This window comes from Recurvomyces mirabilis (assembly GCF_035927965.1).
Source record: "Recurvomyces mirabilis strain CCFEE 5264 chromosome Unknown scaffold_16, whole genome shotgun sequence".
NCBI classification, from domain to species: domain Eukaryota; kingdom Fungi; phylum Ascomycota; class Dothideomycetes; order Mycosphaerellales; family Teratosphaeriaceae; genus Recurvomyces; species Recurvomyces mirabilis.
The window spans coordinates 59643-83454 of record NW_027041950.1 but is presented as its reverse complement, the minus strand read 5'-3'; the positions used below and the strand labels follow the sequence as shown (position 1 = coordinate 83454).

The 23812-nt window shown below is 53.8% G+C and overlaps 9 protein-coding genes across 9 annotated transcripts; 3 read left to right on the top strand and 6 right to left on the bottom strand.

The window, feature by feature from the left end:
* Positions 1–70: 70 nt before the first annotated feature.
* LTS14_006286 (uncharacterized protein) lies at positions 71–632 on the bottom strand (the record flags this gene model as incomplete). The annotated part of the gene is made up of 2 exons (XM_064838984.1): positions 71–303; positions 362–632. The coding sequence occupies 2 exons, from the start codon at positions 630–632 to the stop codon at positions 71–73; spliced, it is 504 nt and encodes a 167-aa protein (XP_064693232.1).
* A 607-nt stretch (positions 633–1239) lies between these two features.
* LTS14_006285 (uncharacterized protein) lies at positions 1240–5278 on the bottom strand (the record flags this gene model as incomplete). Its single annotated transcript, XM_064838983.1, has 2 exons — positions 1240–1481; positions 1546–5278. The coding sequence occupies 2 exons, from the start codon at positions 5276–5278 to the stop codon at positions 1240–1242; spliced, it is 3975 nt and encodes a 1324-aa protein (XP_064693231.1).
* A 1655-nt stretch (positions 5279–6933) lies between these two features.
* Positions 6934–9635, top strand: ADI1_1 (1,2-dihydroxy-3-keto-5-methylthiopentene dioxygenase; the record flags this gene model as incomplete). The annotated part of the gene is made up of 3 exons (XM_064838982.1): positions 6934–7018; positions 7078–9324; positions 9376–9635. The coding sequence occupies 3 exons, from the start codon at positions 6934–6936 to the stop codon at positions 9633–9635; spliced, it is 2592 nt and encodes an 863-aa protein (XP_064693230.1).
* A 350-nt stretch (positions 9636–9985) lies between these two features.
* On the bottom strand, positions 9986–11125 carry LTS14_006283 (uncharacterized protein; the record flags this gene model as incomplete). Its single annotated transcript, XM_064838981.1, has 2 exons — positions 9986–10296; positions 10330–11125. 2 exons carry the CDS (start codon positions 11123–11125, stop codon positions 9986–9988), a joined length of 1107 nt encoding a protein of 368 aa, XP_064693229.1.
* A 580-nt stretch (positions 11126–11705) lies between these two features.
* HSP60 (chaperonin) lies at positions 11706–13522 on the bottom strand (the record flags this gene model as incomplete). Its single annotated transcript, XM_064838980.1, has 2 exons — positions 11706–13222; positions 13285–13522. 2 exons carry the CDS (start codon positions 13520–13522, stop codon positions 11706–11708), a joined length of 1755 nt encoding a protein of 584 aa, XP_064693228.1.
* A 1435-nt stretch (positions 13523–14957) lies between these two features.
* LTS14_006281 (uncharacterized protein) lies at positions 14958–16124 on the top strand (the record flags this gene model as incomplete). The annotated part of the gene is made up of 1 exon (XM_064838979.1): positions 14958–16124. One exon carries the CDS (start codon positions 14958–14960, stop codon positions 16122–16124), a length of 1167 nt encoding a protein of 388 aa, XP_064693227.1.
* A 267-nt stretch (positions 16125–16391) lies between these two features.
* FUR1 (Uracil phosphoribosyltransferase, synthesizes UMP from uracil) lies at positions 16392–17095 on the bottom strand (the record flags this gene model as incomplete). The annotated part of the gene is made up of 3 exons (XM_064838978.1): positions 16392–16443; positions 16504–16675; positions 16738–17095. 3 exons carry the CDS (start codon positions 17093–17095, stop codon positions 16392–16394), a joined length of 582 nt encoding a protein of 193 aa, XP_064693226.1.
* An 864-nt stretch (positions 17096–17959) lies between these two features.
* LTS14_006279 (uncharacterized protein) lies at positions 17960–21208 on the top strand (the record flags this gene model as incomplete). The annotated part of the gene is made up of 1 exon (XM_064838977.1): positions 17960–21208. One exon carries the CDS (start codon positions 17960–17962, stop codon positions 21206–21208), a length of 3249 nt encoding a protein of 1082 aa, XP_064693225.1.
* Positions 21209–21651: 443 nt separating this feature from the next.
* On the bottom strand, positions 21652–23251 carry LTS14_006278 (uncharacterized protein; the record flags this gene model as incomplete). The annotated part of the gene is made up of 2 exons (XM_064838976.1): positions 21652–23093; positions 23209–23251. 2 exons carry the CDS (start codon positions 23249–23251, stop codon positions 21652–21654), a joined length of 1485 nt encoding a protein of 494 aa, XP_064693224.1.
* Between the last annotated feature and the right edge of the window lie 561 nt (positions 23252–23812).

The following is a 23812-nucleotide window of genomic DNA, read 5'->3' as shown; positions in this document are numbered from 1 at the left end:
AGTTGGGAGCAAGAAGATGCTTGAGACTCGCCAGCTGGCCTACAGGTTTACACAATATTATTTTTGTATCCTAAAACGATGCGAATGCGCTAAGCGCGAACATGGTCCCAAAGCTTAGCTTGAGTGCCACATTGTCCTGTACAGCGCTCCTGAGATCTACACCCTTGACATATTTTTGCAGCGACTGATAGGGTACAAGGTGGATGCCGTATGATTCTGCCGCTTGCACCCCAATAACCAGAAGACCAATAAGGAGCGCCAGAGGTTTCGAGAACAGCGAGACGCCCATTCCTGCGGCGAGACCTAGACTACCTTAGCACCTCGTTACTTACGTGTATGCTGACAGCAAAGGCTGGCGTACCTAGTATGCTACCCATTGACAGCTGCCGCACTGCTCTCGGATTCAGACCTCCGCTCTGGCTGACAACTGGTGTGCTTGCATCATTTTGATATTGCGAGAAAGACCAATCTTTGGGGCTGACGGACGAGGCGCCACTTGCCACGTCGAGGCGTAGTAATCGTCGGGACTGGAAGGTCTGGTGTACGAGGAGTGCTCCCGAGACGCCGAGTCCAGCTGCGAAGAGAGGTGTTCGGAGGCTGAATAGCGAGGGTTGGAGGAAGCGGAACGCCATTGTGCGGAGTGAGGAAGGAAGTGATGTGTATATCAGGCAACTGTTCGATGGGCGTGTGAGATGAGCACAGCGGATGTGGTAAGAAAGGAGATTCGGATCATCGTTTCTCAACTTCACTTCGCAATCGCGTCTAGCTGGACTTCTGACATCATTCAATCGCGTGGAAGCACGTGGGGCCAGGGGCGCTTTTTGGGTTCTCGACGATTACTACAGTTCTTCCTGTAGACAACAATGAGAATACCAATCACGGGAACATCGATACTGGAGGCAACACACATACGATAGCCATGGACTACTGCATGTCAACATTGTAATGCTCCATAGCTTCATCATCATCATCACCATCATCAGAACCAGACTACGCAGCAAGACTTTACATGACTCTCGTCGGACTGTGGTCTGTGCTCTATGGTGGACACGGCAGGTCTGAAGGGAGACTGTGGTCGAGAGGAGCAGACTTCTTTCTTTGTGTGATGAGGCCGTACGATGGCTGGTACAGGTTGTCGCCATATCCACCAAAATCTACACATCTCAAACATTCCAAAACGCCTTCGCTTTGCATAATTCGTCCCGCATAAGTCATGCAATCATGCTATCGTGTGCTCATCTATGACTCAGAAGATCCAGTATCGTCCTGGGAACTTCTGATCTCCGACAAAACCTTAGTCAACTCCTTCAGCCTGACAGGCTTCGTCAAGAACAGGTCCACTCCAGAAGAGAAGGCTTCGTGTTGTGCACTGGCGCTGCCCAATCCTGTCAACGCGATGATATGCGCAGGCTGTAAATCGTGTTGTTGTTCGAAAGCTCGAATTTCTCGTGTTGCTTCAAAGCCATTCATCTTTGGCATATCTAGAAGTGAAAGTCAGAAATCACGGATCTCTCATTTACGACGTCAATCTAATATATTACTCACTGATATCCATAAGAATGACTTGTGGCTTGTCCAACGGCGAAGCGCTATTGACATCACCATGCTTGATCGATACGTTGTCGGCGACAGCAATGCTTTCTGTACCCAAGCACGTGGCTTTGTATCTTTCAACTGCCTGCATGCCGTCTGTAGCGATCTGTTTTCGGTGCCCCTGCTTTCTTGCATAGTTGACCAGGAGCTGGAGATTGATTGGATTGTCATCAACCAAGAGCAATGACATGCCAGTAGGACGCTCGCTAGGAGCCTCATTACGGACAGCAGGCTGCTTGGGCGATGTCGCGGGTGGTGACGCAACGGCATTACCTGCTGATCTCGATCGACTGCTGAGGTAGTCTTCTGCTGGAGCGAGATTTTGTCCTCCAGGGGTGGGAAGGGGAGAGCGTTTCTGTTGCTCTTCGAGCGCTTTCGGTGAATAGGTTGGAGGCGGACTGTAGAGTATACTGTCGATTTCAGCACCATTGAGGTGCAAAGGGATTTGTGTGCGCTGTAGGAGCGCGAGTGGATGCCCAGAGGCCAGGCCTGATTCCTCTGAGAGATCGGTACGTGATGACGAATCCGAGCTTGATCCAGTCGACTGGCGATCTTCTTCCGTCGAGGATGTTTCGCTCGAAGTTTGAGGGCCAGATAAACAACTCTCGACGACCTTGCGAAGCTGTTCCGTACCGCACGGCTGTGCAACGTATTTGACTTGTTTCGTGATGAAACCGTTAGCAGCATGTGTAACACGAAGCTGCCGCAGCGAGACCGCAGAGGTGCAGACTACAACGAGCGGCTTGTCCAGTAGTGATTTTCCGGCGACCAATTGCATTTCGTGTGCAAAACGTGCCAAGTCTTCTTCGGCTATGAAGGCGATATCAGCTTGAGTTGTGACTTCATGATCGTCAGCTGAGACTTCAAGGTCCAGGTGTCGACAATGGCTCTCGATGCTCTTGCGCAGCATACCCTTGCCGACAACCAGCTTTCCGCCACTCGTCCCGCTTGGCAAGCCTCCAAAATTGAGGATAGTAGCTGATTTGCCCGCATATGAAGACTTTGTGAGGTGGGATTGTGCCGCCTTCTCCTCGCGGCTGACCTTATAGCTGTCAATAGGAACTGTGACCGTGATAGTCGAGCCTTTCTCTTTCTCACTTTGCACCTCAACAGTTCCGTCCATGGCTTTCACGATCTTCGCCACCAAGCTCAGGCCCAAACCCGTACCCTCGACTAAGCTGTCCTCTTGTGAAAATGGGTTGAAGAGGTGATTCTCTAGGAAGTCTCTGGTCATGCCCCGACCGCTATCCGTGACCTGGAAAACAGCATTGAACTTCTTCTTTCTGCCAGGCACAGGCTCGGTCTTTAATGAGATGCTCACAAAGCCTTCGGATGTGTACTTCAGTGAGTTTGAGACCAGATTGATGCATACTCTCTTCCACCCGCCCAGAGCCACTTTGCACCGCCAGTTGATGTGTGGAGACCTTTCGATGTCCAGAGCAACAGTCACTTTGCGATCCAGGATGAATCGCTTTTCCCTACTGCACGCGTATGAGTAGACGGCGGTCTCGACCACTTCTTCAGTCACATCGTCGAGTGAGCAGTCTGCTTCCATATTCATCATGTTGCCAAGCTGGGCTCGTTTGGTGTCTCCCATGGGCATTCGGGGTGGCCGTGACGGCATACCTTGGCGCTGGTCTTCCAACGCTTTCGAGCCTTTCACATGATGATTTATCTTGGAGAAGTCGAGTAGATGGTTGACAATATCCAGCAATGTTCGGCCGCATATCTCAATCTGTGACACCAGCTCTGTGCTGAAAGAGTCCGCTGAGGGTTGATCTTGCAGACATTCGACGCTGCCCAGGATGCCATGTAGTGGAGATCGCAGCTCGTGCGATATTGAAGAAATGAAATCCGATTTCGCTGTGTTCGAATTTTGGGCTTCAAGACGATGAGCGTCGGCCATCACAATGTCGCAGAAAGCAGCCATATAGTTGACTTCTGACTCTCGTGAGAACAGTCGAAGTGGCGAATATGTCCAGATCGCGCATGCAGAGAACCATCTTCCGCGGTTTCCATCCCACATACCAACCAAAGCCACGCTTCGCACACCTGGGAATAGTCGCTGTATCTCTCGCCCATCATCTATTCGATTGCGGCGCTTCTGTCCTCGTCGGTTGGTGGAGCTTTGTTCTGATGGATCATCGTCAAGTGCTGTTGGAATTGGAGGCGCTGTCTCGCTGCTCGGCGTACCGCCTTCAGAGGAAGAGTCGTCAGAAGAGGCATCACCTGTCTCGTTGAAGTTCCAAATTTTGCCGCGAGGGTTCCGTCTGAGTAGCGACCGGAGAAACCTCTCTGTCACATTCGCTGCTTGTATGTCGAGATGCAGCTCTCCGTCGTTGTTAAAGTTGTCGTTGACAGTGTGGGAGGAAGCCATGACTCTGCACGGCTTATCTAATCCTCTGCTGTCCGATCGCTTCCGATTCTCGACTTCCGACAGAGTGGCATCCGTGGCGCTGCACATTGCTTCGGAGCTCTGTTCGCTGCCGCTCTCGGTGTCGATCAGACCGCAATATGTGCTCATGCTTGCATCAAGGAATACTGCGCCGTCCACGTCCACTGATTGACGTATCAAGTCCGCAGCGCGCTGAAAGGTCGTGCGTATATTGGTGGCCACATCTTGATCGCGAAAGTCTTCGGTTGCGGTCCGGCTGTTTTTCGACACCTTGGGTGCACTATGTGGACCAGCTCTTGGGGGGGCCAAAGCTTCCGGTACGCCAGAGGCTTTGTTCGCAGTAAAGCCAGATTGAGGTTTGATCTTAGACGCATTGAACTTCATACCGCTTTTCAGGTGAGAAGACTTCACATCCGGCGCTTCTGCCTCAGACTGAGCAGCATCTGGTGACGCCTTGCGCTCAGGTGTATCTTCCGCACCTCCGACTCGACGATAGTCACGACGGCCGGTATCGCGCTCCCATAACTTCAGACTGGAAGCACCCTCGATGAATGCACCTAAGCCAGATACCATAGTCGTGCCGCGCTCGTGTTCTGACTTGGCGCGAACCATCTCGAGATGTGTCATGACGGTCTTGGCCATATCATGCATGAACGCGATGCCCTTCTCGTCCAGACCATCTCGGGTCCTGTCGTCCAGCAGACAGTACGCTCCAATGTTGATGCCTCTGGGTGAGGTAATCGGCACCCCAGCATAGAACTTGGCTTTCGGGCCATCCTTTACATATGGTCGTCCGCAGAATTGACTGTCCTGATCTAGATCGTTGATCACATGGATGAGACTGCGGTCGGGGTCAAAGTCTTCCGCATCTTCCTCTGGTAGCCGACATACGGTTTCCTCGCAGATGGTGTAGCCTCGAGGTATGATTGAGTGTCCAAGCCAAAGGTTGTCCTCTATCTCATGTACAGAGTCGTCCTGGAGCGACAGGGTTCTGGTCGCTTCCGCAAGAACGTAAGCATAACTGCTGTCAAAGAAGAATAGCATAGCACGGCGTGCGCCTAGGCGTAAAGCTCCCAGTTGGCAGAATGCTGTCAATGCAGGATCTGGTGACGAGTACGGCTTGTGGGCTTTGAAGGCAGCCTCATCGTGGAGATCACACAATTGTGGTCCGGATCCCGTGAGCGCTCGAATGGGCTCGTAATATCTGTAAAACTCGCGCTCTCGTCTACTCTCGTATAATGTGACCTTGCGAGGAGGATGAGTTCGTCCGACAAACGAGGAGTGTGCCATTACTAGATCTCAACCAGCTATGGTGATGAATCGAAGCCTGTCCGCGCACGGCAATTATGTTCGTGTCTTTATTGAGGCCGTCATGTCGCTAGTGGTCATCGTGGTGGTCAGATGCCAGTATGTCGTGCAGTATTCCGTCCAGAATAGTGACGCTCGTGAGAAAGACAGGATCCAGTGGCGTTCAAAACCGTGTTGTTTCTACCAGAAAACACACGGAGTGGTACAAGCAGGTACTCACGCTGCCGCAATTCTGCTTCTCAGCAATGACGAGCCATCCTCGAAAGTGGACGTGCCCACATGCAGGTCAGAATCGAACCCAGGCGTCCGGATCGTTGCACAACTGGCGGCTCAAACGATTTTGCTCCACAGCCAAGCCGAGTGGTGCCCGCGACACAAGTCTTGGATCCCTCGATGCAATTTTTGATCCACGCGGAGATCGTCATGGATCATGCCGACACGTGACTTTCAGGGTACACACCAAATCTCCTTCCTTCTAATATCGAGATTCTATACGCATCATTCACCAGCGACTCCAAATAATCGCCAGTGGACGAAGATGCGATAAAGTATGGACAATAGCTTCTTAGTCATGTTGCCAAGTTACCTGCAAGTCTGCCGTACGCAGAAGCATTGCACTGGGACAGGTCGTGGAAGACTTTGGCACTGACCGCCAAGTCACGACATCTCGCAGCTAAATCTAGCGGGAGGTAGATTGTGCTCATGTAAGACATGGAAACTGTACAGGCCAGCTATCTTGCAAGCATAACGGGACAGACATCGTCATTCTTCATGATCTATCCTCGAGATGAAGGTCACAACAATCAGGAGAAAGTCTCCGAGCACCGTCTACTCACGAAGCATTCGTTTCATGAGTTGAGCAAGCCCGCAACTAAAGATGCTTTTGAGAATGTCCTTCGCGCGCCTCGTCTACAGGAAGGCATCGTATCTGCGGTCTTGCTGTACTCTCCGTCGATCGGGCGCTTGCAGATGAAATTTCCCAGAATCACAGCTGCGCACAATGCGGTCGTCTGTCGCGTCAATGAGGTTGCCCGACAGGTTCGGGGTCTATCAAGAATCTCCTTCTTGTCGGGATGATTAGCTGGCGTCTGTAATGCTTCCCGCAAGCACTTTTGATTGAAGGCTTTGAGGAAGCATGCTGAAATCTTGATTGATCGCTATGCAAGCATGGCTTCTTCGCCTCTGCTTCCGGATGATGAGATCGCAACATGTTCTCATTGTCGTGTTGCTTGTAGAAGAGAACAGATAGCCATACTACTTATCTCACCTGTTTCCTCACTTCACAAGCCCCCCGCCTCCACTTTTATTACGTTTAGCCGCTCCCGCTCGCGCTAGTACAAGTGAGGCTCGTTAGCACACCCTATTACCTTGAAGCACGAGCACGTCGACGGCGAGGTGTAGCTTTTGGTGAGACTGCCAGTCACGCTGCTGCACACTACTTCATTCTATCTCTTGGTGTACTTGGTTCAATATCTCCGCCCGGCACCACGCAGGGGCAGAAGCTGGGAGCCTATCCAATCCCACGAACTGGAGACCTCCGCCCGCCGCGTCAACCGAGCTGGCGCACTGCGGAAGTCGTTCAATGATCCTCGCAACATAGGCTGCGTTTCTTGGCACGAGGGCGGGCGTTGGCGCAGATGGCATTCCAACAGCAAGGTGGAGCGGGGGGAGGTGGACCTGGCGAGCATCATGCGCCGCAGGGCACCGAGTACACGTTGCAGGGTGAGCTCTCCAGAATACCCAGGTCCTAATGCACGAGTATGTACTGATACATACAGCAGGTGTCATGCGCTTCCTCCAGCTAGAGTGGCACAGTCACGAGCGAGCACGCAACGCGTGGGAGATTGAGCGGCAGGAAATGAAGGCAAAGGTCGCCAAGCAGGAAGGGGAGGTGCGGCAGGCCAAGCGCATCAATGAGCAATTGGAGCGTCAGGTGAAGATGCTGGAGGGTGCTCTACGTAGGGAGCGAGCGAAAGGCCAGAAGCTGCCCAATGGTGAAGCGGTGACGGCGAAAGAGAAGGGTCCAGAGCAAGAAGGCGTAGTGCCCAAGGGCAGAAAGCGTGGACATGAACGCGGCTTGGAGAATGGAACACATGATGAGGAGCATCGGCGTAAGCACGGCTCGGACACAGATGACGCGGCTCAGGAAGTTCTGACCTTTGATCCAGCCCCCTCAACCGTTCCGCACAACTCATTCCTCGAGACGGACGACTCACCTGAGCAGGCCGACAAGGAGCGGGAGCAGTACCTCGACAACACCACGAAATACTTGAAGAGCTGCATGAAGGAGATCCAGTACTTGCTGACACCACCTCCACATCCACCACCCCAGCAGATGCTGTCCAATGGTAACTACTCTGGATTGCCAGATCCTCCTCTGTCGGTGGAAGACATATACCTGCGTAACCAGCAGCAACGGGCGGCGCAGAGACAACAAGCTCAGGCCCTGGCTCCAGTTTCAGCAGTGCCAAACCACCAGCCACCACCAGTTCCGCAGCCTGGTGGGCAACAGCTCGTGCAGAACACATACCGGGAGTACCCAGATATTGTGTCTCAGCCGGCTCTGGACAACCCACAGCAGCAAGGTATTCACCAGGTGCAAGTAACTCATGATGATCAAGTAGAGAGCATAACGCACACATTTGATGCAGATGGTCGAGCAATACCAGATGCAGAAGCGCTACAGCCACAACATCAGATAAGACAAGTGCCGGATCCTGATGGCTGGACCTTTGACGATGAGCAGCCTCTCAATCCCGACACTGTACAGCCTGAAGTGTTGCCTCCTCGTAGGCCTGACACAGATCTATTTCCCACGGCCGCCATCAACCATTTACAAGCAAAGTCGCCACCACGCGGACCAGCTTCACACAGACGAAAATCTTCAGGGGCACAAGCGATGTCGCGCCGGAGGAGCTCACAGGGCAAGCATGAGGGACAGGAAAGTGCAGATGCGCTGGCGCATGCGAACGACCCGACTCAATTCAAGGTCAAATTCGCCCTTCGCGGCCATCTGGACGTCGTGCGCTCGGTGATTTTCAGCGGAGGCGGCAGTCCAAGCGAGCCCGAGGTCTGCACTTGCGGTGACGATGGCACGATCAAGAGGTGGATCATCCCAGCCTCGTACCAGAACTACAACCATACCGGTAACAGCCCTGACTTGGACATTGGTAGCCAATTTACACACCGTGGGCACGAAGGTGTTGTCACTTGCCTGGCCTCGTGCCCGCCCTCTACTGGTTTCAGCACTGGTGGAAGGACTGCAGGCGACGGCTGGATCTTCTCTGGTGGGCAGGATGCAACCGTCAAAGTGTGGGAGCGTGGCCGAGTCGATCCCAAGGCCACGCTCGAGGGTCACACAGATGCCGTCTGGTGCGTCTGCGTACTTCCGGCATCTGTCGGCGCTGTCTTTGGGCAGCAAAGCAGTAACTTTGGTGGTCCAGACAGGCTGTTGCTGGTTTCTGGCGCAGCAGACGGCACTATAAAGGTTTGGGCTACGACAGCACCTCCGCAGTCAAGCTCTCCGGCGACCGGCAGCAGACGTGGCGTTGGTGGCAGCAGGAGGCATAGTGTCACGTCTGTATCGAACTTCCCATCCTCACCTCAGCCGTCAGTGGCGAGCTTAACGCAATTCGGCTATACACTGATCCACACGATCGAGCGGCCTGCTTCGGCCACAGAAGGCACGAAGCCGAGTCCAACGTGCATTGCGCCACTCGCACCGTCTGGCGAGACGTTCGTGGTGAGCTACACCGACTCGTCAGTGCTTGTGTTCGATACGCGGACTGGTGAAGAAGTCATCGGCATGGCGTCTAGCGAGACGTATGACGGCACCATGAACAGCAGTATCAATGCTGTTGTAGCGACCAGCCTAGGGCTGGAAGGCACTGGCCCAAGCATTGATGCAGCACGTGGTCTAGAGGCAGAAGAGGTTGGTGCAGGTGCAACGGGTGGCAGAGAAGGCGTGGAGGGTGTTGTGATCAGTGGGCATGAAGATCGATTCGTTCGATTCTTCGATGCCAACTCTGGTAAGTTACTGCATTCGTGAATGTCTGCGTGCTATGCTAACATCCTTATAGGTCAATGCACATACACCATGCTCGCCCATCCAGCAGCCATTTCCTCGCTCTGTCTGTCGAAAGACGGCCGCGAAGCTGTTTCCGCGGGCCATGATGCCTCGATCCGTTTCTGGTCCCTGGAGAAGCGTATCTGCACCCAAGACATCGTCTCCCACCGTAGCATGCGAGGCGAGGGTGTCTGCTGTGTCTGCTGGAGCCAAGACGGGCGGCTCGTCGTGAGCGCAGGGGGCGATGGCGTTGTTAAGGTGTTTGCGCGTTAGGATCGGCAAGCACCGAGACGAGACAGTCCGCAGATCAAGACAGGGAAAGGTCTTGGGTTGGAAGTGCCTGGGGCTGTGTAGGAAAGAGACGGGGATGCTGTATGTTGTACGTGTATATATGGTGATGCTTATGCATGACGTATGTCCGTTGTGGGAGGAGCAGGAGATCGACGAGTGCATAACAGGAGGCAGGCATATTCTGCGTGGTGTCGCGATTGCATAGCATGGGCATGGCGCAGACAAGAGGCTGGGCTTACTTCTTGGATGTGTACTCAACTAGTTCTAGCCTGTTGTACAATACCACCTTTGTTGCAATAACTTCCGGATCACATCATCTACCATAGTTCGGTTCAAGTGTACAGTATGGCCTTGATCGCCCGTCCAGCATGCATCTCGGCCATAGCATGCTTCAATCCCTCGAACCTGAAGGGCGTCAACAGCTTGTCGAATGGAAACTTGCCCTCCCGCCACATCTCAATCAGCTTGGGTATCATATCCCGGGGCACCGAGTCGCCTTGATGTGTTCCTCGTATGGTCAAGCCGTTGACAAGATTGCGTTCCACTGCATACTTGGGTTGTGCCGTGGCGCTGCCACCTATATTCATGACCATACCCATCTTATCGAGGCACTCGTACGCGGCAGTAGCGACGGCCTCGTTACCTGCACAATCGAGTGCGTAGTCCATTCCCTTACCGTCTAAAGTCAAGGATTTCAGCTTCGAGACCAGATCCTCGTGTGGAAGGGTGGAGGAGTCGAGGACTGTCACCCCTTCTAGAAGCTCCTTGGGTATCATGTTCAACTTTACAGACGAATTGTCAACCAGGACCAAGCATTCGGGTTTCGTCGGTCTTGCGGCGGCGATCGCAGAGAGTCCCACCGCCCCTCCACCGAATACCACTATGCGTGAGCCTTCGGTAGGTTTGGCAACATTCATCATAGCTCCCGCTCCAGTCTGTACGCCACAGCCTAGGGCAGCGAACATTCTCAACTCGTCTTTCGAGCACAGAGTCGATATCTTGACACAACTCCTCTCCCTCACCAATGCCACCCTCGCCATCGAACTCTGTCCGAAGAAGAGACCATTGACCCCCTCACCCATGGCATCTTTGACAGGGTTGACACCGTCTTCTCTCCGGCCAGAAAAGTTGAGCCCGAACAAGTCCAGGCAGTACGCCGCCTTGCCAGCTTGACATCTTCTGCACTCGCCGCAAGAAGAATAGGCTAGGACAACCGCATTGCCGGGCTTGACGTAAGTGACTTCGCTGCCGACAGCTTGTACATAGCCGGAGCCTTCATGGCCAAGGATTAAAGGAGGTTTGAGGTGGAAGGTACCTTGTGCGGCGCGGACGTCTGAGTGGCATACTGAGGCGGCGATGATAGAGACGAGAACTTCTTTGGGTCCGGGTGGGAGGTATGTGACTGTTTCGAGGTTAAGCTTGTTGTCTGCTCGAGCCACCCAGGCTTCTGTCTTGATATCTTGATCTGTCATATCAGTTTCGTCCGGTATTGGGCCAAAGTCGACTATTATGATGGCGAAATGTCCTTGGAGCTGCAAGTGGTCGGCAATGCTGCAGTCGCGTGGTATGTCCAATGGTTGTCGTCCTACCTGTACCAACACATAGGCTTACAGTCTATCGGTGTGGAAGTGGTGGTCAATGACGTCCAAGCAATAGAAGTGGAGCTGTTCGAGGACGTCCTAATGACCTCCGCAATGAACGTTCTTGGATCATGTTGACACGATTCATGCCTAGGTACTGTATTTGCACAAAGTACGACGGCAGAGAGCTCTTGACGGGAAGGACGTAGTAAGTTTTACAGTTCACATGCTTTTCCTTCGCTATCTAAACACTATTTTACAGATCTGCGTAGTGGCAGCCCATACCGCCGCTGCGCCATGCATCTACAGTAGTAGTATGAGTTAGAGCGGAGAAAGTGGCTATAGCTAATGACAAGCGCTGAATCAGAACAAAGTGTTTGTACAGTCCCCTCCAACAAGAGTCAGTCCAGGGCAGCCAGATAGTCGTTGGAACAGGGTATCATGTCGGCAGTCCAGAGCGATTGCAGTACGCTTAGAACATTCCACCGCCCATACCGCCCATACCACCCATTCCGCCACCCATCCCGCCTCCCATTGGTGGTGCCTTGTCTTCAGGCGCCTCCACGATCGCCACCTCAGTCGTACCCAACAGTGACGCAACACCGCTCGCGTCCATAAGGCCCGTTCGTACAACCTTGAAGGGATCAAGGATACCAGAAGCAATCATATCAACATACTCGCCCTTCTGCGAATCGAAGCCCTTGTTGAAGTCCGCCCCGAACTCGTCCATCAGCTTACCAACGATAACGGAACCCTCAGCACCGGCGTTTTCAACGATCGTTCGTGCCGGGCGCGTGATGGCGGACTTGACGATAGCGACACCAAGTTGTTGGTCAAAGTTAGCGGGTTTGAGGTCCTTGAGAGCGTTGGCTGCGGCCTTGAGAAGAGCGGTACCACCACCTGGCAGGATGCCCTCTTCGACGGCAGCACGGGTAGCGTTCAGAGCATCGACCATGCGATCCTTCTTCTCGCTCACCTCGACTTCGGACGCACCGCCAACCTTGATGACGGCGACACCGCCCGAAAGCTTCGCGAGACGCTCCTGGAGCTTCTCCTTCTCGTAATCAGACGTGGTAGGGTCAGACATGACGCCACGAATCTGCTCGCAGCGCTGGGTCACGGCATCCTTGGTGCCCTCGCCATTGAGGATGACGGTGTCCTCCTTTGTGATGGTGATGCTGCCAGTGGAGCCGAGCATTTCAGGCGTAGCCTTCTCGAGCTTGATGTCGAGCTCATCAGTGAAGACGGTGCCGTTCGTAAGGACAGCCAAGTCACCGAGGATGCTCTTCCTGTTGTCGCCAAACCCTGGTGCCTTGACTGCAACGACTTGGAGCTGGCCACGGAGTTTATTCAAGATGCACACGGCAAGCGCCTCACCGTCGATGTCCTCGGCGATAATAACGAGTGGTCGTCGCAACTGCTGGGAGGCCTCAAGTGCGGGGACGATGTCCTGAACGGCAGAGATCTTCTTCTCTGAGAGAAGGATCAGGGGCTTCTCGAACTCAACCTTCTGTGCCTTGGTGTCGGTAATGAAGTATGGTGAAATGTAGCCGCGGTCGAACTTCATGCCCTCCGTCACCTCCAGCTCGTCCTCGATCGTCTTGCCCTCCTTCACGGTGATGACACCCTCCTTGCCAACCTTCTCCATCGCCTGGGAGAGGAGCTTACCAATATGTGTGTCGCCGTTGGCTGAGATGGTGGCCACTTGGCTTATCTCCTCAGATGTGGTGATGTCACGCTTGTTGGCCTGGAGGTACTTCACAACAGCCTCAACAGCTGCCTGGGTGCCTCTCCTCAGATCCATTGGGTTACAGCCGGCGGCGACATTCTTGACGGTCTCGGAGAAGATGGCGCGGGCGAGGACGGTGGCGGTGGTTGTGCCATCACCAGCGACCTCGTTGGTCTTGCTGGCGACGTCTTGGAGGAGGCGAGCACCGAGGTTTTCGAACTTGTCTTTGAGTGTTACGGCTTTAGCGACGGTCACACCATCTGTACATCATGTCTTGTCAGCATATACTCCTGTCTTGTATCTCATCGTATTCAAGACATACCCTTTGTGATCTTGGGCGAGCCATAACTCGACTCGATCAGGACATTCCTGCCCTTTGGCCCAAGTGTCGTCGCAACCGCTCTCGCAAGCGTATCCACACCCTGCAGTAACGCAGCACGACCCTCGACGCCGAACTTGAGCTCCTTGTGTGCGAATCTTTGCTGGATCAATGGACCAGATGTGATGCGGGATGATGATCGAGCAACTGCCCGGGGCGCGGAGGAGAAGGCGCGCTGCATCGTTGTGGTGGCAGGGAATGACAGACTAGGTGTAGGCAGAGTCGATGAGATCAATACGCCAAGCACGCTTCGAATGTATCGTGGTCTCGTGATGTGGATGAGAGGGAGATTAGATGGGAGAGATGAGTGCGTTTGCGGCGATGGAAAACAGTCGCTCCTAGAAACTCTTTAGCTCGACATCAGCACTCCCGAATCCCGAGCTCCAGACCGGCCCGACATGCATGACACAGCGGCGGTATCCGTGCTACGCTTCTTCGGCCTTCCATCTTGTCCTGATATTATGTTGGCCACTATGATCAGGTTATGTCCAGTGTCGTCCTGTCCCAATTCTTGCTTGTCTCCCAACCAAAAAAGCAGACGGGATCTCTCATCACCATGTCACTGGCATCCGGGCCACAGCTTTGCACGATCGGTCCTCAATGTCACATAGTCCTCGTCAAGCGGTACACCTTGCTCTCTTCCATAACGCCTAAGCCACTTTTATACGCAGTCTCCTGCTATGTTAACAACATACGCTCAGAGTGAGCAGCAATCATACCGTAACGCACCCCTTTGATGTACTGGCACGCATCAAACATCCTCTACGTCAGACAGTGTTTCCTAATCACTCGCACCTCTTGTACCATAGGAGTGGTCGGCATGATGATTCGTTGCACCTCATCGTCTATCAAGCAACTTCTGGATGTACGCTATCCAGGCCGATCGTCTATTTCCCTCATCTTTACCAATCCTGGACAAAAGCTCCCATTTCAAAGGCGCCCGAGGGGTGCATCTCGCATTCCAGCGCACGACTGAGATCAACCCAAAACAGCACTAAAACGTTATCCGATGTATCATGTCATCTCCATTGCATCAAAAAGATCCTGGTGCCTTGATGGCCGCCTCGGGCGTACGAAACAGCTTTGAGCTCTCGGAAATACTCTGCCGCCCATCTCGTCCGTTCTTATGGGTATGGCTCTTGTCTGGATGCCAAAGCTCACCACGACTCGCCTCTAGTGTTCGCTGTTGCTGATCATCATCTCGCCTTTGATGCAAGGACAAACGTTATACGCCGACCCACTTTTTCTGACCTTCTGGAGTGCGAGGAATTGTAAGCACAACTTCGACTGCCAGCACACTCCAATCTGGAAGGCACGTCTTTTATGTACGATTGTACGTCTGGTAAATCTGGAATGGTGCGACAACACGCCTCAAGCTATCCATCGTCTAGCTTATTAAGTTGTCTTCTGCTTACCATCCACCAACCCTCGACTGGTGAAAAGTGTTTCTGTTATCCTCACTTCTGTTGTCCTCGCCAGCGAGACTGTGCAAAGGCTCACATCACGGTAAGTATAAGGAGTTCCGTCTCTTCTCTTCTATGCTTCTCTAGTACTGCAATCTCACACTGCTATACGAGCACTATCCAAACAGCAGAAAAACCTCACTTCATTAGACAATGGCTCGCATCAAGCACCCTGCCACCTCGGGATATCTCTGCAGTCCCAGACCTCACAAACCTACAACACCCACTCCTCCAGCTCAGCCACCACGAACATGGCCTTACAACGACTCTCGCCTCGCCTCCTACCACCCCGACCTTATTCAGGAAGGTGATCATCGCCTAAGTGCTCTGAATGGCACCTGCAACGGTGAATACTTCAATCATGTCCAGAAAGCGAGAGAGTACGCCGAGCGGCAAGCCACTAGGACTAAGAAAGGCACACAACCTAGTCCTGTCTGTCAGTCTGGATTACGATTCCATTGTTTTGGCCGACATATCCCCAATGAGGAGATCGAGAAGTGGACTGCAGCGTTGGCTGCGGCAGCGAAGAAGGGATGGAAGCAGCGAATGGTCGCCAGGGTGGATTCTGGTGTTGTCCTTGACGAGGTGAAGTCTGAAACGGTTTCTCCTCGTTCGCCACCATCAAGGGATGCAGTACCGGCCAAGTCAGCAATGAAGAAACGCAAGTTCAACCCTAGTGAAGTCGTGGCAGAAACCTACCAACAAGCCAAACGTGTCCGTATCGATGGGGATGACAACGACCAAACGACTCGGCCATCGTCCTCGAACACGATCGCGCAACTTTCGACCACCTCAACACCTGAGCATCGCACGGACACCAAGCTCCGTTTCAACTTCAAAAGAAAGGAGTTTCTTGATATCACTCGCCCGCCTCCTACCGGCCCAGAAGTCGAGACGATGTCTTCCGACAGCGAAGCGACTATCTCAGACCCTGAAACGTCCTCTGCGACAGTCACGGCGGACAATGCATCAGAGAGTGCCGTCGATTCCTCACCATGCGGCACTTGCAAGCATAAGATCGGGGCCTCCGGTTGTCTGTGCGAGGGTTCCCAACGTCCAGGTCCCCTCCTCCTCGCTGCGCCAGTGCACGGATCAGCTGGTATCGATTTGGCTCCTCTGCAAGCGTCTCAGCCGGGCCCGGCGCAGAATGTAGCGTCTTGGGACGTCCTAGTGGAGGTTGCGAGGGGAGAGTATCACGCGATGAGGCTTGAGCAACAGCAGTGGCTAGGGCGAGATGAGGCGGCCACGACGCTTGTGGCGTTGAGGGAGGGAATAGATTCAAGGGAAAGGGACGAGCTGTCGACTAAGAAGCGTCTCTGAGATCACTGGAAACTTTCTAAGTATTGAAGGCTGATTGATAGCGTTTTCGCTGTTCAGGGTGCATGAGAAAGATCTTGGAGTCAACGATATGCTATCATGCTCATCGACGAATATGGCTATTGGTTTACAATTGCCTGCTTGGACCAGGCCATGTCAGTCGAATAGTGCTCGATAGAGAATATGATTCTCCATGATTCCCCTTACGTCGAATTGCACCTGTCGTGCTGAAGCGCCTGTACGAATATGATCTAGCGCTTTGAGACTATGTTATAGAGTGTAGAACCTGTCACCAAAATCGCCTAGGCCTGGTACGATGTAGCTGTAGAAAGGCGTCAGAATGCGTTCTTCATTTTTGGTGGAAGAGGACGGCACGACTTACTTCTTCTCATTCAAGCCTTGATCCACGAAAGCCGTCACGATCCGCACCTTCGGAAACTTTTGCGCAAAGTTCGCGGCACCCTCGGGTGATGCGATGAGGTTGAGGAAGCAGATGTGCTCTTCGGGTACACCTCTCGATCGCAACACGTCAACAGCCATCAGTGCCGATCCACCTGCAATCAATCCTGTTAGCCACCACCAGTCACTGTCTCAGCAAATGCCCAGAAGGACCTACCAGTAGCAAGCATAGGGTCCAACAACAAAACCCACCTCTCCTTAATATCCTCAGGCAACTTATCATAAAACAACTTCGGCTGACTCGTCTCCTCATCCCTCTGGATCAGAATCTTGCCGATCCGTACACTCCTACAGCATTCCCGTAGCGCTTGCTCCATCGCTTCGCCCGCACGCATGATCGAAACACCGCAGATCTTGCCTTCGAACTTCACGCCGGCGTAGGAGCGACCGACGGGGGTGGTGATGGTGTGGGGTAGAACGGGGAGGTGATTCAGGGCTTCTTCGACGAGGAGCCGGTTGATGCGGTTGCTGTAGAAGATGAAGTCGGCGCGGTTGGTGTTTTCGTCGCGGATCATGCTGCGATCTTTTAGTATTGCAGAGTAGGTGTCTTTATTGCAGATGGCATTACGTGAGGAGGGCTATCAGCTGAGGCGTCTGTGGTAGGATCGTCACATTCTCTTGAGTCACTTGGACTGAGACTGTCGCTGTAGGCTTTTGCTCTTCTGGCTTGTAGGATGGGCCCAAGGCGCCGCTCGGTGCTCGCTTCATCATTCCTGTAGGCCGTTCGAGCTTGGCGTTCGACATTTGTCTTGTTATCGGCCGTGGGGATGCTTTGGTAGGCTCGAAAATAGTCAGATCTCTGACGGGAAGGAAGAGAGCAGGGACGATGAGATGGACACTACGATTTGCTCATTCGAGCTGGCGGATCTTTAGCTCACTTCATGATGGAAGCATAGCACTCACTCAAACCACGATAGCACAAGCCAAGTCCAATGCGATAGTGGGGGCTACTTGCATGTGCGTGTCGCGTGCCCTGGCCCAAGCTCCGAAACCTGCAGCGCCAGAAGATGGGCCGCGCCTTTAGTCTCCGCTAGTGATGTAGACCCTGTATGTTCTAGGATGGGTGGGTTGACGCAATGCTCGCGAGATGTTGTTGTATATATGTGCTTCACTTGAAAACTGGACCTTTGCCAAGAGCTTGCCAGGTGACGTCCTATACCTACCGGCGCCTTCAATGCTCAGGTCGCATCCATTTCACTCACTGGGACTTCCTCAACGGGGTCACACGCGCCGCCATCATACGCGCCAATAAGATCATGGACAACTTCAGACAGCACGTTGGTCGACGCTGAGGACATGACCGGACTGGTAGTTCATGAGACCAGTGCTGACCTCTTCCGCAGAGGTTGCGCGACTGTAGTACAACGGACAAAGACGCAATGGCGACCTATGCGACAGCGTCTGTCCAACGACCAAAGAAGCTGGTGAGATATGGCAAGTCTACATCGCGATCGACATGGAGCACGAAGCACGTAGATAGTTGGCTCGATGACGAGGAAAGCGATGCTGCAGCGCCTAACGCCAAAAGGGTGCAGACGGTGAAGGCAACATATCAGGTGCAGAAGCCTGCCATCCAGGATTCGAAGAAGCAGGAAGCCATTGACCCTGTGCGGAGATCTACGCAACAACCCGTGCCAAAACATGAGTCTTCAAAGCCTGGGTCGAACGTATCGAAGCCTCTACCAAATCCTGCGAGACCCGCACCGCAGTCAGCGAAGCAACACGCCAAGTCACGAGATCTCTTCGATGTGCCCTCCTCAGGGGACGAAGCCGAGGAGGACTATGTGCTGAAGCGGCCCACACCACCGAATTCAAGGCACAGCAAGACTTTGGTAGATGATACGGACACGGTCGAAGCACTGGCACCTTGGGAGACTAGAAGGACGAGTGTGACGGACATGCGAACCTGGAGAGGCAGTGTGAGCCCGGAAGCTCAGCTGAAATCAGACCTGGCGAAGGAAGCGGTGAGGTGTGGAGATAATGAACATGCAATATTCGACACGCCAGCCCGGGTTAGAACATCTGAGACAACGACTTCCACGTCACTGCAAGAGCCTTCGACGGCAGCTGCCAGACTTGCTGCTCGAAGACAGCAACACCGAGCGCCTTCCGCGAGTCCTGCAACCACCAGGCCACCAGTGCAATCGAACAAGCGCAGCGATGCAGCTGTGGAAGCCACGCTTGTGAGACCTTCGAAGCGCGCTCGGAAAGCTTCGCCGCCACCCACTGAAAGCGAAGACACCTTCATGACAGAAGCCACACCAGCAGTCGTTTGTGAAAACTCGTCAAATGAGGTACTGGATGCTGGAAAGGCCATAGAGATCTACGACTTTCCAGTGGACGACGAGACCTCTCCTCCACCAGTAACGATGAAACCCAAGCAGGCCATGGAAAAGAACAAACGACGAACAGCGTCGTCATCAGCCAGAGCAACCCCTATCAAAGGACTATCCGCCCCAGCTGCCCTGGCTCAGATGCTACCCGCCGACACCGACAGCACGGACACGCCATCCCGCTCGCCATCGGTACTTCATAGCCGCACGGCAACACTCAGAAGAAGTGCAACACCGGCCAATGCACAGAAAGACCCAGCGCCAGCCCATGGCCATGTGTCAAGCTCGAGTCCTACGACCAAAGCCACTGGTACACTGACACCAAAGCAGGCCCAGCTGTGGAGTCAACTGCTGCCTAGCGATCCACCTGCTGATACACCAAGCAGCCTGGCCATGAAGGATTTACGTCTTGAAGGTCGGCGACGGCGTGTTGACAAAGTACCATCACTTTCGAGCACTTTGACCAAGTCGAAATCTGATGTGCCCGAGTTGCACACCTGTCGTGTGCGGTTGGTGGATCGTCTCAAGGCGGCCGCTTCAAGCTCAGACAGCGATAGCAGCGAGGAGCAGTCGGACATAGACGACGATGTGGTCATGAGCAATGTTCAGTCAGCTAGCGCAAAAGACGGCATCAGAGAGACACAGGCGGCCAACACGCAGTCGCAAAGCCAGAGTCAAGCTGCAGCAGAAAGCGGACCAAGAATTACTTATGCTCGAACGAGATCATACCTTCCAGAGGACAACCCGGAAGACGCCCTGCTGTTCGGTCTGCCAGCTTTCACGCCGGCGAAGCCTGCAGGTCTCGTACGCCAGCCGGGTCGCACAAATGCAGCCTTACAAAAATCTGCCTTCGACCTCGAAGATAGTGATGAAGAAGCCGGCACAGGTCGCATACGTACCATACACGAACTCCGTGCCGCAGGTCGCAACAACCGCTTCATGCAAGAGACCGAGACACTACTCGAAGATATCGCACAGGATAGCAGTTCCGGTAGGAGTCGAAGGCGAAGCGCCTTAGCCGAGTTGGCTACGAAATTAATGGAAAAGGGATTTGCTGAACGATTCTGTGCCCAAGGCTTCGAGCGTGCATTGGCAGACAGCATTGCCGCTTCCGCTCGTGATTTGGTTGGAGATGTTCTGGGCATGGCTGTTATCTCTCTTCTGCTCTTGGCTGAGCCACCAGACCATGTGGTGACACATCTGAAGGAACGTAATTTGATAGCAGCTTTTGGTTATACGCTAAGCGAGGAGTTGGACTTTAGCAAGCTGGTCAAAGAGAGAAAGCATAACATTGCGAAAGCTACACAAGGCACGTTCGCGAGCTTTGCGATTACAATGCTTGGTCATGAAGCGCTCTGGGCCGAGACGAGACCCAGGATACTCTCCCCGAGGATCCTCGCCTTGAAGACGATGGACTTGCTGGTGGGCAGACTGCGTCGACTAGGCGATAGATCAGAACTCCTTGACGAGACACAGCTGCAGCTTGTGTTACCAGAGAGTGAAAGCGACCATGAACGAGAAGCCGCGGACCTTGGATTAGCAGTGTCGGTCCTCGAGGCTCTCTCGTCCTCAGCACTTCGCCTCCAATGGCCGGAAGACCTTCTCCAGCGCCTGGCAGCTCTACTATCCTCGCTCGGCGAAGCCACCACAGCACCAAAGCACACAGTCTTCCTGGCTCTTCGCCTGACACTGAACCTCACAAACGATAATGCACGGAACTGCGGCATCTTTGCTGCGCGCCAAAGCACAATCCAATACCTCGTCACGTCTGTCCAACATGGCTTTACTGCCCTGGAGGAAGCACAAACTGCGAGCGAGACAGACCCGACAGAAGAGCAGGACAACTTGTCCTACGACCTCCTCGTCCTATCTATGGGCAGCATGATCAACCTCGCAGAGCACAGTCTTGCCGCCCGCCACCACACAATCACCTCGTCCACCTCACGGACCACCCTCGAATCCCTCCTGACAGTCTTCGACCGCGCCCAAGATCGCATCGAAAACGCCGAGTCCCTGACAGAAAGCAGCACAAACGTGGCCTTCGGCTACCTGGCAGTCATGCTCGCCAACCTCTGCCTTGACACTGAAGTCAGGGGGTTCGTGGCCATTAAGCTACCTGGTAGGCACTTAGGCTTGCTGGTGGAGAGTGTGGAGGAGTTTGTGAGGCATCATGAACGGGTTGATGCGCTTGGGTTTGAGGGCGCGGAAGGGAGGGAGGTTTGGGGAGCGTTTACGGAGAAGTTGCGTGGAGTGTTGGAGAGGTTGAGAGGAGTTGCTGGTGTTGTAGATACGTAGATGAGGTAGCCAAGATAGCTCCAGGTGCTCTGACGATGTGCGCACACTCCAGGCCGGCGCCGTTGCTTCTTGACTATATGCCCTTGAGACATGCCATCTGACTAGTCTGCCAATGTGGAACAGAAATTGGCGACAGCTTGCGTCGTGACACTTTTTAGTTCTGGCCGATGTCAAGAACTATTGGGAAGGCAGTACCATGCAGACATCTTTCACGCCTGCGAAGCAAGTGGCGTACACAACAGGAGTGACTCATGGTTACTTATGCGGGCTATCGTGCTCAAGGATATGGGTACTACAACACGATCAGGCACCCAGCCATACTTTCTTTCACATCCTTCGATCCTCCCAACCTCATATCGATACAGTCATCAGTAAAGCCAAGAACGCCATCGTTACAACGTCAATCGTGCCCTCCTCATCACATTCGTAGCATTTGCGCCGGCTCACTTGAGCTTTGCATCTGGGCTCTCACCACTTCTCATACTGCCCATGCAATCCTCCTCGCTGACCAAGTTCCTCATGCCAGTATTGCTGCGGTGTGAGGTCGTCTGCGTAATCTCTTCAAGCGACTTGCCCTGCGTCTCGGACAGGCAAAACCACGCAAACAATGCAATGCAAATGTCGAAGATGCCCCACAGCAGGAATGTACCCCACGACAAGTTCTTAATCATGTATGGGGTAGTCAAGCTGAAGACAAAATTGAACAACCACTGGCTGGCAACGCCGATAGCAGTGCCAGGTGCGCGGGTACGAGCCGGGAAGATCTCAGCAACGTAGGGCCACGGAAGCGGACCCCAGCTGAAGTTGTAGGCGATGACAAAAAGGTAGATCAGAGCGATCGTGGCGATACCGCTGTGCGTGACGTGAGCGTCTGCTAGTTTCGGGAGAGGATGAGTCGCGACGACCACGGCAGTGCTGATCTGGCATGCGGCCATGAAAGCTGCACCCACGGTGAAGACGGTACGGCGGCCCACCCTGTCGGCAACGGAGAGGACGAAGGCGAGACAGGCTGCGACCTTGATGGCACCGAAGATGGCAGTCAAAAGGAGGTTGGACTGCGCATTGCCGCCGACCATCAACTTGAAGTACTGCGGTCCGTAGTAAGCGAAGGCGGTGGCGCCAGTGGCTTGCTGTGCGATGAAGACGCCCGAGGCCGTCAAAGTGCGCCGAAGGTTGCCACCCTGGATCATTTCAACCATGCGGAAGCCCTCGCGAGCATGAGCCTCCAGTTCGACACCCTCGCGTATCTCCTGGAACTCAGCTTGTGTGATCGGGCCGTCATCAGCACGAACCCATTTCAGGCTCTCCCACGCCTCTTCAGTCCTGCCGGCGGCCATCAGCCATCTCGCGCTCTCTTTGACCGTGAACATGCCGAGTACCAGTAGTCCAGCCCACAGGATTTGCAAACCGACCGGAATCTGCCACATGCGTGAGTCGTTATTGGCGTAGTTGCGCGCAACGCCCCAGTCACACCAGTAGGAGGTGAAGATTCCTAGCGTGAACATGAGCTGGTAGAAGGAACCAATCTGACCACGAATCTGTTTGGGCACCATTTCGCCACTAAACATTGGTACAACGACGCTGCTGCCACCTAGTCCGAGACCAGCAATGACGCGACCGATGTAGAAGACAGAAGTGGAGTGTGTGTTCGCGGTCTGGATGGCGGCGCCAATGCAGAAGATGTTGGCACAGAGTGCAATTGCCCATTTCCGGCCATATCTGTTGGTGATCGGCCAGATGGCAAAGCAAGCAACGAAAGCACCGAGCTGCTGTAATGCGACCGAGAGCGACTGGACTGCAGTCTGATGCTTCGACTTGAAGTTGAAGTCATCCTGGAAAGGTGGTAGCGAGAGGACACCTCCGATGATACCAGAGTCGTAGCCAACTGCCCTGACGTGTTAGCAGGAACAATATACCAGTGAGGAGCCATGCTGGATCTGACTGACAAAGGAAGCCACCGATACACACGATAGCACCAAGGTAGTATGCTCGAAGCATACCCAAAGGGGTCATGCCCGCCGTGTTGCCCCTGAATCCAGCCATGTCATTGGGTGTCGTGGCAGTGAGGGCAATGTATTCGTGACGATCTTCGCTATGGATACTATCGGTATCACTACCAATGTTGCAAAGAGTGTGTGATGAAAGTAGAGGTGCAGTGCTCGAGCTGCCAATGTTGGATGGTGCAGCCGAAGGTGCGGTGTTGATGAAACGAGTGTCAGCCGAGCAAGAAAAGTTTGTTATATACAGGTCCATCGTGGTAGTATAGTGGAAGCAGAAGCTCTCATTCACTTCGAAATGTCCATGCGTTCGGGATCCATGTTTGGGCCTCTGACCTGAAGGTCATGCACGATGAAGCATATCTACGTGAGGGCCGCCCGCCAATGATTTCTCTAGGTCATGGTGAGAGATCACGCACGCGGTCTCATCTTAACGGCGTTCTCTCTCCCTTGATTGTGTGCCGTGCTTCTGCACTACCTTGGCCACGAAAAGGTGTGGTCTCGCATTGTCGAGATGCGGAAGGCGCGACTGTTGCTCGGCAGCATGCGCAGGATGGCCGAGATCATGAAACTATCGTCTTGGCAGTGAATTGGGAAGGAGCGATGA